The sequence below is a fragment of the Athene cunicularia genome, assembly GCF_003259725.1.
Source record: "Athene cunicularia isolate RWA chromosome 3 unlocalized genomic scaffold, athCun1 chr3_part1, whole genome shotgun sequence".
NCBI classification, from domain to species: Eukaryota; Metazoa; Chordata; class Aves; order Strigiformes; family Strigidae; genus Athene; species Athene cunicularia.
The window spans coordinates 91,809,026-91,827,764 of NW_020799097.1; the positions used below are offsets into that span (position 1 = coordinate 91,809,026).

Genomic DNA, 18,739 nt, shown 5'->3' on the forward strand with positions numbered 1-18,739 from the left:
TGTGTCCCTCACTGAAAGTCCAAATAAAGTAAATGGTTTCAAAGCATTTAAATGACTTGTGTGTCAAATCCTACTGACACTCAGGAGTCTTTGAAAAATGTTATGTTACTATCAATGCTTATGTAATGTGATCAAACAGTGATTGTCAACTTGTAGGACTGAAACCAAAGCCAAAAATGTGGTGAATATCTTGGTGGGATGTTGTAGTTCAGTAGTGGAGTCAGCATCTGATAAGCTTGTGCATGACTTGGGTTAAGTGCATTTAAAATGTAATTCCATAGTAGTTTTCTTTTATAAAACATGTATATGTTTAATATTGCAGCAGTTTTTAACAACTTTGAAATGAATTACATGTTTGAAAAGATAATATAGTTTTAAATTCTAATGTTTTCCCCTACTGGCAGGATAACAGATCAAAACCTGTTTTATATTTGTCTGTAGTTTGCTTTCAGTCTTGTAGTAAAACGAGAACATTCAAATCAAGAAATGCCATAAAGCAGGGTAACTAACTGTAGCTCTATCCCATAGCTTGCACATGCAAAAATGAATCATAAATACATGATGACTTATTAGTATTTTAAATATCAATATAAAATGTTTTTCTGTGGCCATGGACAGAAACATAATTATTTCTGTTGTGGATGTACAACAGTTATTTAATGTCATAAAGCAGTATTTTTTTTTGACTTCTTACTGGTTATTCTTCTGTGTGTTTAATTACTGGCAGAAATCATCTTGTGTATTTAAAAAAAAAGTTTTTCCCATTAGTAAGATACATCACAGTAATTTATTATCATTTATGCTCACAAACTGTTTTGGGAGAAATATATTTTCAGCATTATGTTCACATTCTATTTATGACTTTCTTTGACAGACTCTGTAGCAGTATATCTAATTTTTGTGTTATTTAACCTATTTCCAAACAGTTTTGAGTTGGAAATGACTTAAGGTATTGTGCACCGAAAAGATAGAGTCATTCTTCTCTGTAAAAGATGCAGATTTGTTGCATGAGTGTAGAGCCCATGAAATAGTATACAAGTTTGAGGGAAAAACTTGAAAATCCTAAATTTTGTAGGTCTGTTCTCCTGTTGCATTTTAACTCCTGTACAAGTTTCTGTGCAGCCTCGTTGTGCAATATGTTTTAAGTATTTCAGTGAAAACTTTCTCCTATCCTTACCTCCTTTCCTTGTGCCTTAGAACGCATACTGCTGCGAAGGTGTGTCAGGAGCCCTGAATAGGGCGATCAAGTAAATTGCTTGAAGTAGGGAACAAGAGGGGATTACTGAACAAGTTGACCAGTGTAAGTGGAACAAATTTTAGATGGTGGTAATGGGGGAAGAAAAGGTGTTAAAATACAACTTAAGTTGTATCAGCAGGTTCTCAAATTCACATACTTTCTGTTAAATTTGGACGAGAGGAGGAAGGGCAATAGCTGTCATTAGTTTGGAGCTTTAACATTGAGTTCTATGAATTTAAAAGTAGTTTGGATTATTTTTCCTTCTACTACCTGTCTTTGCCATAATAAACGATTAATACATATACCTGAAAAAGCCCCTTTAGTTTCAGTGAGATGGAGATGCCTGCATTGGGTAAGAAGCAGTTCCTGCATCTGGACAAGCTGTAAACTCTAGCATTCCAGGGTGTGATGTTTGATAAAGTACAGTTTGAAAAGCCTTAGCAACTTGGAAGATGAGACAGTAATGAAAAAAAATGCATTATTCCATCCATACAAATTCTGCTTTTGTAATTACATACAGTATTGATAGAATGTAAAGCTTTCATACAACATAGCTTTTATGGAGAAGGCTAATGGTTTTGGAGGTGTTCTGCTTTCCCTTAACCAACCTTTCAATTATTTGAGACACTTCTATAAAATAATACGGATTTTATTTTGTATTATAGACTATAAATGCCAGAAATACAGCTACAATCGTTGACCTTCAGCTGCATAATGGTGAGATAAAAAGGGCATTGCTTTGTACATCAGGGAAACTTCACTCCAGAGTGAAGACTGGAGTATTCATCTGTTTAGTCCAATTCATAGACTTTTTTTTTGAAATTTGAAACCATGTAATTCTTTTTGTTCCAATTAAAAATGATGACTTAAAGTAAGATGCTCACCTTTAAGGAACAAAAAGCAGTAAAGACAGACATGACTGTCCCATTGGCAGCTGAGAGAAAAGAGGAAGTTTGTTCAAAACCTCTTTTTTTAAAAAAAAAACTTTGGACCATTCGGTCACTATTACTGAGGAGGCTTCTGGATCTTCCTGTGTTCTCTAGGATGAAATGTTCACGGTGTATTACAGAAACAAACCCTGCCTGCATTGTGTGACTGGTTTTAGTTATAGGCGTTATAAAGGAAAAATGAAAACTACTGCAGTGTAGTTATGGTTCTCTTGCACAGTAGCAAAAATACAAAAATGATTATCACTTTTGTTCCTCTGAAACCACTAACAGTGATATTTGTATTGCTGTATCTGATGGGTAAACTATGACAGGTGTATTAGTTAAATGAAAGCTAGAATTGTGTTTGTGTCTTGAAGCTTTAGGAAAGTGTTGGTGTCTGATTTGCAGCTAGTAAGAAAATTTTGTTTTAGTAGCAAAAACAGTGTGAGATTGTTGGGGGGATGGGAGGATTTCTGTGGTTTTTTTTGTTTGTTTGTTTCCCAAGAATGAATATTGTAACAGGGAAGAACTTATTTTATAATATTAAGGCATTTCATTTCAAATGTGAGGGTTTAAAGAACCATGTGGTTTTTAAGAAGGTTTAGAAAGTTGTCCAGAGAAAATTGCAGTTAAACAATATATCTCTGTATTAGTTACTAAAACCATGAGCTGACTGCATGACCTTGACTGTTGCAGTGTGTTAGGTCTTTTTTTAAATTTCTAGTCAGTTTAGGGTTTTCAGACAGCATGTTTCACAATCCATAAATTGATATTAACAGTATTCTTATATAAACATCCATCTATATTAGAGATATACATCATGTTGAAGTCATGGGCCTTAGTACTTTCTTACTAACTCAAACATGTAATCTGTATAGTTGATTTCAGCAAAGAAGCTGTGTTTACATTTTTTTAAACTTTAGGATGTAGGGAAACAAAGTTTGGTAATTTGTGTGATGTATAGAAAATTAAAAGCTTTGTCATTGTTTAGCAGTTCTGATAATTCTAGTTCTCAGATGACCCACAAATTACATTTTGAGGGGAAATTTAGTTCTGAAGTCTGAAGCTTTTAGCCAGCTGAAAAGCCTGAGGTCCTCAGGTCTTATGTTTTTAAAAAAGGACTGCTAAAAGTGTCTCTTGCCTTTTTTTTTTTTTTTTTTTCCTGTTGTTGTTTTAACCATTATAGAGAAAGGCTTTGAAATTTGTTTTATCAGTAGAACTGTTGGGACTGTCAAACCACTTCTTTGCTTCTGCTGAATTTAGTAAATTGTCAAGAGCAGAAGTGGCAGCTCATGCAAATCTTTACTGAGGGAGCAGGAAGTGATTTGAAATACATAGTATTGCTCACTTTATCATTTTGTAAAGCCTCTCTTACTCTATTTAAATAGATTAAATATTCATGTTTGGTTTCATGGATTATTTTTTTGTGTGTGATAATACCTTCCACTGTGTTCATTCTCCCACCTCTGATTTTCTAGTTCTTATGCTGAAAAGCGAAGCAGGAAAAAAATAGCCCAGAACTCTTGCAACATAGTGTAAAAAGGATGCGAACAAATACAGTTCGGTGTAGGTTACTCATATTTTATTTATTAGGGAAATTTTCTGAGTTATTCTGCATATGTGATACTGAATCCTGTAATAAAATAAATTATAAGATTTATCCCATTTCTCTTAATCTAGTATTCAGCATTTCCCCTTCTGAGTAATGTACAAGACCACCACATCAATAAGTGTATTTGGTTGCTATGTACTACTGATAGGCTTTTAATAGTACAGTCCAATTTTTGAGTGGTATTAGTTCCCTATAGTTTTATTTGCAGACATAGCAGGCTGGATTATCTATTACATAATAGTGCCCACTGCAGATGGCATTCACTGTAGCCTTGCAGTACAAATGTAAGCAGGCTGTAATTTAACTTGGATTTTGTAGAGCTGAGGGATACTCTTCTGAACTTGGTGTAAATCCTACTGTGATTTGGTACTGAAGTGGGTAACCTGTTTCGGTAATACTTTTCCTTTATGCAGTAACATCTCATTAGTGTTTTTAGTAGTTCCACTGATCCAGTGTTTACAACAGCAGGAACCCTTGTGTGCTGATAGCTTGAATTATAAAATGTTTCACAGATGTTAGAACACCTAGAGATTTATAAAAGTTCAGTGCAAACTGGCAGAGATCCACAGAGTGCAGATTTTGTAATGCAGTAGAAAGGCAGTATTCTAACTTCTGTCCTGTGTTGGTACTTTTCTGTGATGCTTGTCATTTTAGGGGTTGTGGCTGCAGCCCGTTAGGTGGTTATACCTGTGGTAGATTTGAAAGTGGTTTGAAAATGGTTGTCACCATTTTTACTGAATAAACAGTCCATTTGATTTTCTGACTTCAGCTATGTATGAAGGCCAAGGGGAAGTGACCACCACCTAAGATAAGATGAGCAGTCTCTCCTTGACTTCCTCTTGCCATTTTTGTATTGCCATGTATGATTTTTTTTTTTTTTGAGTTATGCAGACTTTTTAAGCCAAGAGCTGAACTGAGATTTGGAGTCCAGACCACTTTCTCTGAGAAGGTCAGTTAGACACTGGAACAATTTGCCAGTTCTTCATAGGATATGCTCAAGAAAAGACAGGTGAAATACTATTAAATAACCTCATATATTAGTGTAGAACACTGTGGGACACAGCTGGTCTTCCTTAGAAACTCTTTCGGTTTTTAGCTCATACCAGAAACATATATCAGGAAAATAAGTGATTTTAGGAATGCTTAAAAATTATTTTTAGAAGTTATTTTTAAAGTTGGCTATAGTTGTGTACATACGCAACACCTCCATTATTTCTTTTACTCTGTTGCTCTAATACCTTTAAGAAAATAAATTCTGATTAGAGAATATTGTTTGTTGTAGATCTGACTGCCTTTTCAGCTGATAATCAAATAAACGATAGGGCTTGATGTTCATGCCTCTGGTTCTAATTTAACAAATTCTGAGGGTCTCCAGTTTTGATGGGTGGTAGCTAGATGGGTAAGTGATTTGAACATGTTTGTAGTAGATTGGGAGCAGTACTGATTGATGGCGTAAGGAGTTCTGTACAATGTTTTGTTCCTTGTCAGGAAGAATAGTAGCAGCATAAAAACTTTTATGGTAATGAATGAGAGTTAAAATTATTTTCAAATAGTGAGACATTTAAGCCTATAAGTACATGCTAAAATGTCAGATCTTCAGTCTTGTAGTTTTTAATGTCCACCCTTCATAACTTTGATTTCCTATTCTCTGTTTACAAGATAGATAACACCTAGAACTTGCATGCAAAAGTGCTTATTGTGGTGTTAGTCATGACCTAATACATGCTTTAATTTGTATGATTTCCTGTGTTAGTAAATAATTTTAGAGCTATGCAATCTGGTGTAGTAACAGACTGAGTATTCTTGTGATTGCTTATTTTTTAATCCTTTATACTTCAGCTGCTAGAATAGAGTTTGCCTTGCCTCCGTTCACATCTTCCATCTATGCAGGCAGGTTATATAGGTGAGGGTACTTTTTTGATGTATCAATGTTTCATATATCAGAGTAGTTAAAATTTAAGTTTAATAGGGGAGTCAAGTTTAGACTAAGGACAAAATCCTTCCAGAAGCTGTGATAAGGGTATTAAAAGCAAAATTAGGATGCTTACCTATGATGGTCTGTGTTTTGTTTTGACTTTTAAGATTTTTTTTTTTTTCCCCTCCCTCAGTGTCATTTATTTTAGTAATTGTCCAAAAGTGGTGGACTGGGTTAGATTATTTTGCTAAGATTTTTATTCTGTATCCAGTTTAGTATTTTGCCTTGTTTATCTTATTCTTTGATAATGAGAAGATTTGGGAGCATGGGAGTAATGAGTGAAGACCACTAGGGAAGGAGCACTTTCCTGATTTTTTTTTTTTTTTTCTTTCTTTTTCTAAATTTTTTTTTCATTATTATTACTATGCAAAATAACAAGCTTTATCCTTCTTGCTCTTCCCTTGGTACAGATGCTCATAATGGAATGTAAGGGATTAATTTTGAGGCACACTGCAGTTAGTTGAACATGCAGAAGAGTGAACAGTTCTTGATCACAGTCAGAAACAAAACAGTTGAGGCCTCTGACAAGGTCTCCAGTACTTTGGATATTTTAACCAAGAATGTCTTATTGGGATGGCTAGATATATTAACTACTCAATCTTGAATATTAAGGAATGAATTGCTGATGTTTCTTTTTGGAACTTTGAGAAATACAGTTTTTTACAATATTTTGAAAAGTATATAGAGATGGAAAAATAAGATAAACTTGGAGTAATCTAGCATAAAAATGCCAGTGCAGCTCCATAAGGAATGAACTCTGTTAGATTCAATTTGGCACTGGTGCTGTTGATCTGGGTTGTTTTTTGTGTACCATGCTAGTTCTGTTTCAGTGCCTATGGAAGATACTGTGTGCTGTTGGTTTCTTGTTCAATGCAGCGACTGTGGTAGTGACCATATGGCTGTTAAAGAGAAGGGAAAGATTTTATTTGCCTATATAAAAGAAAAAAGGAAAAGCATCTGTACAGTTATTAAAAACATTTACATAATATGACTCAAAATACTTTTAATTGTATCCTTTTGTTTTGCTTGTTTTATTATTTACATAGATAATTAAATGCAGACATATATACAGTCAAATTTCCCATTAAAAAAAAAGGTTATTCTTTTATTAGGTGCTTATTTTCAGGAGTTTCAGTTTTCTCTGTGGAAGAAATTAATAAGTATAGGCTTGTAATATGCCAGTTGTATTCACTGAGTCTGGTGCTTGTTATCTTGGATTAACATGTGATAAAAGAAAATGCCAAAGACCAGAATACTGTCCGTTAAAAGAATGCATAGGATGATCTGCATCCTGTTTTTGAAGTGGCTTTATTACTCCTTAGTTGTTCTATATTTTAACCAAATCATGTTGTTACAATTACAGAAAGACAGATTAGCTAGACCTATGTGCTAGCTGTAGTTAATGAGGTTGAAGATAATAATTTAGTATTTGCTGTAGATCAGAGATGGACTGGTTTTAAATCTGTATTTCACAAGTAACTTTTTTCCTCATGGAATTGGAGTGGAGTATTTAAGGTGGTGGTGTTTTGTTTTGTTTTTTTTTTCCCTGAAAAACCATGGGTACTACTACTTCTGTTGTATTTGCTCTTGCAGATTGGTCATTTACTTTCAGAATGCTTAAAACCAGCAAGACATTGTCACTGTGGAGCATTACATTATTTTAAAGATGTTTCCTGTTTTACACCACAAATTCTGGACACTGGCTGAAGTGATTTGGGCTCAGGATGTTTATTACTGTGATCCTGTATTTTAATGTGTTGTTCTTTACCCCAGTTAAGTGTATTTGAAGCATTTTTCTATTCAAAGTAAATTGAGAAGAGTTTTGAAATAATATAGTTGGATAAAGTGCAAAGTTGAGGCAGCTGTTCCTCCTGGGCACATGAGTCATAGGATTTGAGGGAAGCAGCACATTTATTTGCAGTCCAGTTGCTGAACTCTACCACATCACTGAGTCATTAACTTTCCACCATCCTTTACTTGGAAAAAGAAAGGAATTGACCAGTGTGCCCCAGGTCAAGCTCAGGTCACAGAACTCATGTTGAAAATGTAGGGGGCAGCTGAGGTTTTCAGACATTAAAATGTCCTTTGTATGCTTAAGGTTTTAATCACAGCTTAAAAAAAAAAACAACCCGAAGCAACCAATATGTGTATCACGTCCCAGCATGTGTTTATAGAGCGTACGTCATTCATAACAAGTGAAGGTCTCAGGGCTGAAGGCAGTTACCATGGCCAGCATCCACTGTGTCTGAGAAGTTCCTGAGAAGGTAACTTTACTCCAAACACTTCTCTGAAAAGATGCTGCTGATTATATATAACCTATCAATGAAGCTGTACTTAACAACTTACCACGTGCCATCTTTCACTGAACTAAGGATGCTTTAGTGTATGGCTCTTTTGTATTTCTTGCGTTTGTACCTGGGTGCACATTTATGGAAAAAAAAAATCCCACCTTCTGCGTTCAGATTGATATCTTGCTTTGTATTAAGTCTGTCTGTCATTATCAGCCTAACTCTTACTTAGTGTTGGGGTTTATTTTTGAGGACTTGTTTTCTCTTTTAAGTGATGTTGACAAACATTTGTGTTTATATTGGGTTGTTCCTTGAACTCTTTGTTGTAAGTTTTACCTGATTTATTTAGGTTTTTTTTCAGACACTTCAGAAGTTATATGTTTATCACAGAGACATCTTGAGCGATTGGAGGAGCTGGGACTGTTTAGTTTGAGGAGGAGAAGGGCTGAGGGGGGACCTCATCACTTTCTACAACTACCTGAAAGGACACTGTAGAGAGGTTGGTGCTGGTCTCTTCTCACAGGGAATTAGTGACAGAGCAAGAGGGAATGGCTTTAAACTGCATCAAGGGAGGTTTAGACTGGACATTAGGAAAAAAAAATTCACAGAAAGAGTGGTCAGACAGTGGAATGGGCTGCCCAGGTTGGTGGTGAAGTCACAGTCCCTGGATGTGTTTAAGGGTTGTTTAGATGAGATGCTGGGGGATATGGTGTAGGGGAGAACTTTGTAGAGTAGGGCTGATGGTTGGACTCGATGATCCAAAGGGTCTTTTCCAACCTGAATGATTCTGTGATTCTGAAGGAATTGTTCATAAGAGGTTTTATGTTGGTTAGAAGTGCTGTGTTCCTTGGAAGTATGCTGAGCCCTGGCTCTTTGGTAGAAAACCCAGAAGTTACATATGAGAGGAGATCTCTTCTCAAGTTTAAATCTCCAAAGTGTTCTTCTGGGCCAAGACTTTGTATATAATGTCTTAGTGCAAATATTATTTTAATAATGTTTCTGCAGTATAGCAAGTGAGGGGTGCTCTTTTTCTTTACTCTGCGGTATTTTTTGAGCCAGAGAGTCTCTGCTCATTACCCAAGAGACTGCAAAATCTGGTACAGACTTCTACCCGAGAACTATTAGGAAGCTGACCAAAATTTCTGAGTGACTAAGAACATACTTGTGCTACCAGCAAGATAGTTCTGGGTAGCTGAAATACAATGGACAAAGTCTTCCAGAAAAGACTTTAGTGGTTTTTGCACTGGTTATGGTGAGTTACCAGTGTTTTATTTCACTTGGAAAAGTTACTTTTTTTCCTATTTGTCTTTATCTCTCTTATTTTTCTTTTATTGTACCAACAGGGCAGAATTGTTTTCTGCCAGTATAGATGGATCTGCTTTTAGGAATGTTTTGTTTAAATAGTTAACTGCCGGATTGTTCCTAGTGTAGGTATATCCTTGATATGATTAGTTTCAAATTCCTGAAGGAAGAGCTGAAGTACTCTTATTCTCTAGAATAGTATCATGAGACATGGCTACAATTTCCCACCCGAGAACCGAAAATGACTGAGTGCCACTTATCAGTGGAGCATTGGAGTGTCTGATCTAAAGAAAAATATAAAGTTGATATGATTCCATATTGTAAATCTGAAGATGATGATTGTGTTGTCATAGGGCAGTGTTAGTTATTACCTGCAATGCATGTAAAAATATCCTTGAGGAATTGGTGGAAAGTTGGTAGACCAGAACTTTCAAAATTTTTTTCTACATGACTAAAGACCTCTTGGACTCTTGTTAATTATTATTTTAAATTTTTACTGTCCTTTAAATAGTAGGTTACACATCTATCTGAAGAAGATTTTGAAGACTTGCAGAGGAATGTTTGGTACAGAATTTTGCTGCTGAGATTTTTTTTTTTTAAAGAAATTGCAGAGGTGTGTATTCATGGGAATATGAGGCATTTAGCTTTGATTGGAGGGCAGCAACTTTTTAATCTCAGCTAGAAACCCAATTGAATCTGATCTAAGTTTTTACAATCTGTTTTACCTGGTTTAGATGCATTGGATAGATTCTTTGCAGTTTTATTGTATGAATTGTTGGAGAAGGCTTTAAATTGAAACTATCAATGCTTTTGTGTCAGAGTCCATGATATATTTTGTAAGAGTAAAAAACCTATTTTGTTGCTGTGTATTTTCCTCATTTTCCCCTCTTATTCTTGTGCATTTGTGCTCTTCTCTGGCCTTATTTTCCGCAAAGCACTTCAGTGTCTTTGTATATTTAAAACATAAAAGGTGCTTCAACCATAGAGTTTTAAAAGGATGCTTTGGTGTAATCATTGATAAAAATAATAATTCAGGATACAGCTAGTTCATTGGGATGCATCAGCATATCTTTTGAGTGTGGAAAGCCTTCAGAAGGGCATTGCACTTGTACAGTGCACTATGCATAAAGTTTACCCTCCATTTCATTTCAAATTGAGGTCAGGATGATGAGGTCCTTATGAACAAGTGACTCACTATCTGAAGCATCATTTTCAGCAGCTTACCAAAAATCTTCAAATGATAGGCAACACTTAAATTGCTTGTGGCGAAAATGAGGACTCCAAAACCCAAACCCAGAATACTCATATTTTCTAAGCAAAAAAACCTGTAGTACTATGACTGCTAATAATAAAAACTTACTGTTAACACTTTTCTAGTTGAACTAGAATTCTTATCATTGAGTGTATGGGTATAGGACATTGACTGCATTTTTGGGATATTTAGTTTGAGGTTTTAGTTTCCTTAATCTGTTTCTATGTAAATGTTTCTGGTTGCCAAGTTCTCTACAGGTCCACCTGACATGATCTGCTTCTGCTCTTTTATTTGAGAAGAATCCGGCATACATCATTCTTGAAGAATAATTGAGCTGCTTCAGTCTAGAAATATAAATAATTGTTTAAATCGTCCAAAAAACCTTGGAGGAGGAACTATAAATATCAAATATGAAGCATGTATGAAATCAATGAGGTGGCTTCCGATTTAGAAAAGTAAAATGGCTTCTTCAAAATCTAGTGTACAGGATATACAGAACTTTCAAAGGACAGTTGAGGGTCTTATTAATACAGTCTAATTAACCTCCTTCCTGTACAAGGTGACGTGTCATGTGCTGTAAGCGAATGACGAAAAGTGTAAGAGAAATAGAGAATCGGATCATTTTTCTTTCAATGATAAATAATCCTTCTAGTCTGGTTAGATAAAAGTAAACATATATGGGCTATAGTTTTGCTTTTGCCACATGCCAGGATTCAACTCGGAGTGAATTCTTCAGTAGAGTTACAAACCTTTGAAAATTGCTTTGTAATGGAAATGTTGACAGACCATTAACTACAACAGTATGAATGCATTATTTAACATGTGTAGTTATCCTAAGTTGCCAAATACATGAAACAGTATGTGCTGAACGTATAGGGAGGAGGCTTCTTTGTAGTTTTAAGTAATTAATGACATGATTCATATTACGTTAAAGGTTTCTCAAACATATAGCCCCTGATAGTACTGGACAGGTATCCTTCAGGGGCTAAGATACATTTGTACTGTAGTGGCACAGTGATTTTTCTCTAATTGCTACACTGGAAGGGGATCAAGAAGTGTTTAACATGATGCATTTAATCACCAGTGTAATTATAGCGTCACTGAAGCAGAAGTTTTCCTACTGTCAAGCCCTAGGAACTTTTGAATCATAAAGAATCATTACTAAATATGCTGGAAAACCATGTTGCCAATAAAACCACAGAATCTGGGATTTTTGTAGTCATACTTATTTAAGCCACATATGCTAATTATATTTAAAATTTTTTTTTTTTTTTTTTTTTTTTTTTTCAAATTCCTTATTCTTCCATTCTCAAAAGACAAATGAATAAAAACTATTTTCAAGAATATTATTCAGGTGTTGTTTTTCAAGCATTGAGAATATACACCTATGCTAGAACATGTACTTTGGTGCAGCTGCAGGGTTTTTGTTACGGGGTGAGCATTTACATTAATAATGCTACTTCTCTATTACCTTAAAAAGTGTAGGAGACATCCTAATACAGATGACACTGAGCATTTTGTGTTGCCCTTTGGTGCTTGTGTGGAGTTAAGCTAGTTTTTAGTGTTTCTGGTTGCTTTTTTTCTTTCTACTTAATGGTGGGATGGGGAAGCTAGGAAGTGCCTGACAATCTGCTGGAGAATGTAGGATTTGTTACAAAATCTTCAGTATTTATTAGGTGTGCCTGTCTTAAGTTTCTTGATAGAAAATTGTTTTCATTAAGGAGACAAGTATCCTGAGATCAGACATATTTCTGTATACTACTTTTCTTTGAATGTACAGAATTTCCACATGTAATTTGTTATTGAACCTTCAGATTGATATTTTCTTTTTTTAGATTCTGGCTTTTCTGATCAACTAATGTACATATGACAGTCTTGCCTTTGAGATTTATGACTAGAATGTCAACTTAATTATTTAGATGTGGTTTTGTATTGATAAAATTATTTACTGGGAGAGGGAGAAAGAAAAACAAGTTTCCAGTGAAGACAGAGTAGAATGCGCATTGATTTGGATGGTACCTTGCAGTGGTATACTGCCAAATGGCAAGAAAGAATAGGAATAATTAGTAGTATAGGGCATAAATTTGAGTTTCAGTGCTTTTAGTGGAGTAGATAAGGCCACACCTTCATCAGAATGTACTAGAAGTACAGTATGAAAATGGAGTCGGAGAAGCAATCTTTTCAGTTTTCTTAATTAGTTACGTAACATACTTCATATCTTATGTATTGATATTTTGGATATTTTATGCCTCTTGCTGACTCTCACATTGCATTATATGCACCTTTAACTGGAGATACAGATGTTGATCTCACTGAAGTTAGAACCTTTATGGTTGTCTGCACGTGCATCTATCTGAAGGCTGAAATAGTTTCTTTTGCTACAGAGATTTGTAGGCACAGCAGAGAAGGGATGATGTCTTGAATAGCCTTAAATGTGTTTTTCATCTTTATTCTTACGTGTGATTTATTTATGACCTTTAAGGTCCCTTCCAACTCAAACCATTCTATGATTCTATTGCTTAAAGTGTAAATGTGTTATCACTTCCATGATTTCCCACTTCTGTAAATTTCTTCCTTTTTCAAAGTCCATATGTCATTGCTACTATCTTCACGGCTTTGTCATTAAGGGAGTGTTTTCTTCTTTCATAAGTGGAAGCACTTCTAATCCCTACGTGTTTCAGACTGAGCCCTGTGGAACTGTTGCATGCAATCATTCTGTAGCCTCTGGGGTTTTACAGCTGGCTTGAAGTATCCTCTGCCTCTAACATGCTCTGCCACTTGACCTTCCAAGCTTGCTTCACCTTGTGGTTTCCAATCTACATAATAATTTCATGTCACCCTTTAGTTAAATGACTTCTTTTTGACAGATGGAAGTACCTTCAAATAGGGTTTAACTTTATATTCTGCCTTGGAGATAATACCATTCTATTTGACTTGATTTATCCATAAATATGAATGTCTTTCTGAATACCAGTTTAAATTATGTACAAGCAGAGATTGTAAATTATCAGTATAAAACTGGCTTTCTAGGGATATTGTACATATAAAATGTATACTGTAGTAATTCTGGATTAGGTGCTGTTAAGCACGAAGCTGACTTTTATGAGGAAATCTGGGAATTACCTTAATATGTCTGGTTAAAAACTGTGGTGATTTAATATCTGTTTCAGAAGCACGTAGAATATCCCCAACCTAACCATGACATAAGGGTGTAGATATGTTGGAGCAGACTTCCAGTCTAAACAGTGCATTCTTATTGCCAGGACTGACTTTGAATTCTAGCTTCACTGTGCCTTATTCACCTTTACACTCATGATTTTACTCTGTGTTCCTGGAAAACAGAAATGGTTGCTTTCCCTAGAAGTCATCTGCTCTAAGTAGAGCTGGCTGTTGTGAGCGTCTCTTTCGATGAAGTAGATACAGAGGGCTATATCATGACCAGGACTGTTTGATATTTTAGAGCTTTAAGTGTTTCAAATAGTTACCTCTAGAAATAACAGATATTACAGATGAATTATATATTTGAAAAGGCTATCAGGAGAAAGATATTTTATATTTTGGTGTTCCTGCCTGGCAGTATGAGCTTCTGGTGAACACTGGAGTTACTAGTAAATAATTAATGTAAACCAGTGACGTGGTTAACAAGATTTACTTCACAGAGAAACAGCAATATGGAGGTTTGCTCAATCTTAAGTATGGTGACAGAGCCCTTGCCTGCTGTAAAGAGGAAATCCTAGCAACGAGAGGAGGGATTTGGAGTGTAACAGAGCTGTCAAACATATATTTTACTTGACAGACATTGATATGGCTCTCAGATAATACCTAGTAAGTTTGATGTATGTAAACTGCTTAATACATTTTCTTTGTGAAACTTTTGTTTTAATTAAATACTACAGTTTCAAAAAGGAACTGGTTGTTGATCACTTATACTCTGTCTCTAATAAAAAATGCTTTTTTCTTAGTTCCCGTGTGATGTTGATGGATCTGCAGTGATCTAAGTGACTGTGTAAAAGAAACCAAGACAGAAAAAACTCACTCAAAAGTTTAGACTAATCTTGCATAGCAGCCTCACTGACTTGGATGTCTTGAAAAGCATATAAAAGGATCAGAGAGAAAGTGATCCTTGAAACTGTAACAATGAACTGAAGTTATTTAGCTCACAAAGTCACTTGTCCAGTAGCACTGTCCTTTCAGAAAACCTGTGGGGTTTTGTGTTATGAGTAAATAGCAGATTTTTTCAGATAACTGTATGTTGTGTGTGTGTGTGTGCTCTCTGTTGTTGGTGTGCTGATAAGTAAATGTTATATGAGGCTTTGGATTGATATTTAACAGCTGAGATAGTTGATTATACCACTGAAAACATTTGTCATTGCCCGTTCCAATGTCATCAATATGAACCATCTGAACTCTGCCTTTCTTTTTCTTTGCTGCCCCTGGGGTTTAATGGCTTTGCAGAGAAGCTCCTGCCTGGCATATTGAGCTGCTCCAGAAGGTCTAACCCATAAGCAGTGAGTACTGAACTGCAGCACACTAATGCTGTAGGTGTTGACTCACCATGCTGTTTTTAATTGCAGTTCTTTTGAAGGTAGATAATATGTGCAGACTGTCAACATAGATATTGAATCTTTGGGTATATACCAATTTGATGATGTATTTGTGTGGCTACAAATGCTGTTCTGCTTTTATTTTCCTGGGAATTAACTTTTCGCCTGTGCACATACTGTTTGCATTTAAAACTAGCTTTCATGTGTCTGTGGCTCTTGCTATAGCTGGCAAATGCTTATGTCTCATATCTGCAGTGAACTGTGTTCTAGAATTCTTGAGCCTGATGTAAACCAGCTTTCAAATGTGCATGAATTGAAAAGCATCTGTAATGTTTTGATGTGACTAATACTAGGATATGATTGACCAAGTTTGGATTTATGTTGTTACTGGAAAGTCATTCAAAATATCCATTTGCAAACTCGGGGTGTGGTGGTGGGGGAAATTCTATAATTCTGATAGGTGTGTTCATTTGTGATATAATTGCTTTGAAAAAATTGTCATAATTTTCATCTCCAGATAATAAGCTGTTTTCATTTTTATAATTTGTATGTTGTAAGATGCAGATCTCATCTCAAAATTCCATCCATGTTTGACTGGAAATAGAAAACAAATGTTTTGGTAGTTTCAATTGGTTTTGTGTATGCATACTTCTAAAGATAAAGATGCTAAATGATATGTTTCAACTACGGGCTGCCCTGAGGAGGCAAAAAGATCTTGTGGGCATGGACAGTTTTGGTGCAACTTTGCCTGTCAATATGTACTTTCAGACCTGCTCAGGACAGTGTTAATGCTTATACATAATAACAGAGCTGATTCAGGAACGCCGAACAAATCGTATACTGGGCAGTGTGCACAGAAACCGGGCTGTTCTTAACTAAGGACATACCAACATTATAAGAGTTTTTGAGAATATTCTTCAGCTCACTTTGTAAAGGAGATGTTGTGATGTTAGAAGAGAACTCTTCGTAGACTGGGAGAAACTTGTTCTCCCATAGTATATTGCTTTGGGTAGTTCCATGGTACCCCTAGAGAGGTCTGTAGCTTTTTAAATTTTTTCTTTGTGAGCCTACTGACTTTCTTTATGAGGGTGAACACTTGTGGCATACATAATTGCACAAACACTTTGGAGACATCTAGGAGGCTTAAGATATTGCTGTTGTTCTCCAGCTGTTTTTCTCTCAGCTGAATGTTGCTGCCCTCAAATTTGAGCCACACTAATGGATCATATGAACTATCCTAGTCCATGTCAGTGCAAAGTCAGCCAGATTATTTTAAATAACTGCTGGATGCAGCTGAGGGTAGTAATGAACAGCTTGAGGTAATAACTTCTTAAGCCATTCGGGCTAGACTTCCAAGAGCGCATCTGTCTGTGTCCTTATAAGTGCAATACTGTAATCTCTCTATTGCTGTACTGTGTTCAGGATTTGTCAGGACTGCAGAGTTGTTGCCAAGGGGAGTCTAATATTCAAGTGGAATGTATTGGCTCTTCCTATCTATTAATTATTATCATATTGCAATAAAAAGATCCAAATGATGAGCATGTGACATACCTTGAATGGTAAAGGAAGCTTATTTTCATATACGAGGTAAATGTGTGGAAGTCATGTTTTGGAAATTCTGTAAATTGGGAAGAGATTGCCATGTGAAGTCTCTTCCCCCGTCCCTGTTCCTAGTTCAGCCACTTCTAGCCACTTATCTTTGATTCCTAGCTATTTAAGTTCTTACCTTCTCTGTACCTTTGCTTCGTCCCCCCAAAAACTTCCCTGTATTGATTAGAATGATAATGAATTTTTTAGCTCTATTTTTTTTTTTTTTATTTTTGCCCCAGGTCCAGCAAGACTATGAATCTCTGTTCCAAATGCTTTGCTGGTAAGTGCTGTAAAAGGTTTTGTGTTTTTGTCAGATTATTCAAACCTCATTGTTGGCATCTCCTTTAGGATTTGTGCATGGGGTTTCTCTTCCTCCAGTGTGTATATGTAATCAGATTTTCTTCACTTTGATGCTTCATTTATTTGCTAATCAAGAACTTCTTGTGTAAATGTGCCAATCAAATCTTGTTCTTGAAGCTTATGGAATTCTGGAACACCCTTGAACTACAGAGCTCCACTGTCAGCACAGCTCCTATATGAATGATATAGCTTTCAAAATGCATAAGTCTGAATTATAATGTGGAATTTTGTAACATTTATTTTGTAATAACCTCTGAAATGGTGTGGATAAAAAAAAGTTGGTATAGAACATCTTTTGTTCCATTTCTTTTTAACTTGCAGCCCTGGAACATTAAATCATCAGTAGCTCATCAGTGGGCTAATTCTAATTGCTACATATTATTTCTTATTGCAAGGTCATTACTACTCTGTAAAATGTTAGGAATTGCTGTTGACCATTTCCTGTTAGCGTCTTCTAGCTTTGCCTTTCTGAAATTTTTTTGGTGTTATTTAGTTTTGTAAATTTATTTTTAATTGTAATTCAAGTGCTGTAATAGTTAATGACTTTTTAATTTCTTTTTGGGGAACAGATGCAATATTAAAAAGTTAATGATTTAAAAAAAAAACTTTAAAGCTGTTTTTGAGTGTGGGTGGGTGTTTGGTTTTTTGTTTGGTTTTTTTTTTTTTTTAGATTGACTTGTAAATTTCAGATCTTGGGTTCAGGATCACTTCATTAAACATTAAAGATTGTCAAAGGCTGTTCAGCAAAATGATACATGTATTTTTCTGGCTGCTTTCCAAAGCCATGGCTTAATGGAAAGGGTATATTGAGGAAAGTGCAGGTCCTTTTTTGTAATCTTTCCCCTACTGCCCACAGTCAGAAACAAGCCATTAGGTCTTTGATTTGACTCAGTACAACTGTTATGTTCATATTAGCACTGTAAATGTACCTTAGAAATGTGGATTTTCTGATTCCGAGATACCAAAATGGCCCATCCCTCATATTCTGTGTTTAACAGAGTACCCATAACTTCCCAGCTAGCAGGCCAGGCATTAAGCAAAGCATCTTTTTATTTTGGTTTTGCTGTTTGGTTGTTGGTGCTGGTTGTTGGTTTGATTGGTTTTAACAAGAAGAAAAATTCTTGACTTCTATTCTGTAATTCTCCTGAAATGCCATTACCTCTGATGAAGTTCATTTTTCTATTGTAAAAATACAAGATGGTATCTAAATATTTTTATGATTTTGGAGGCAAGGGAAACTTACTTTTTTAAAACTATCAAGACTCTCCTTACGGCCTATCGTAATGAAATAAGACTTTTGAAGGGTTTGAGTAAGTTTAAAAGCTACTGCTAGTTGGAACAATACCAAGTATTGAGGAAAAAGGAAAATTTACCTTTTTAGATCTTAACTATGGTTCCTTCAACAAGTAGCATTGAAATAACCAGTTCTGTTTGAGTAGTAACTCAAAATCTCTGAATGTCATCATTCCAAGTCAGTTTTGTTTGGTAGTTTTTTTGGTGATGTTACTGAAATATTTTTAACATTTTTTTAATGGGTTTGAGACACAGTATCGAAATAGAAAGGTGTATACTCTTGTTTCTGTAAATTTAACCACCACAGATAGCAAGATTTTAGGCAAGTAAGAAGTTGAAAGATTCCCCCCCCCCCCC

At 35.5% G+C, this 18,739-nt stretch overlaps 1 protein-coding gene across 2 annotated transcripts in view; it reads left to right on the forward strand.

The window, feature by feature from the left end:
- The first annotated feature begins 15,021 nt into the window (after positions 1-15,021).
- The window catches only part of ZFAND3 (zinc finger AN1-type containing 3), a 112,305-nt gene continuing 108,587 nt past the window's right edge, over positions 15,022-18,739 (forward strand). Inside the window, exons 1-2 of one of the 2 annotated variants that reach the window (XM_026844900.1) lie at positions 15,022-15,103; positions 16,969-17,009. In XM_026844900.1, the coding sequence (XP_026700701.1) occupies positions 16,982-17,009 (28 nt within the window). In that variant the 5' untranslated portion in view covers positions 15,022-15,103; positions 16,969-16,981. The other variant, XM_026844899.1, reaches the window with a different exon arrangement.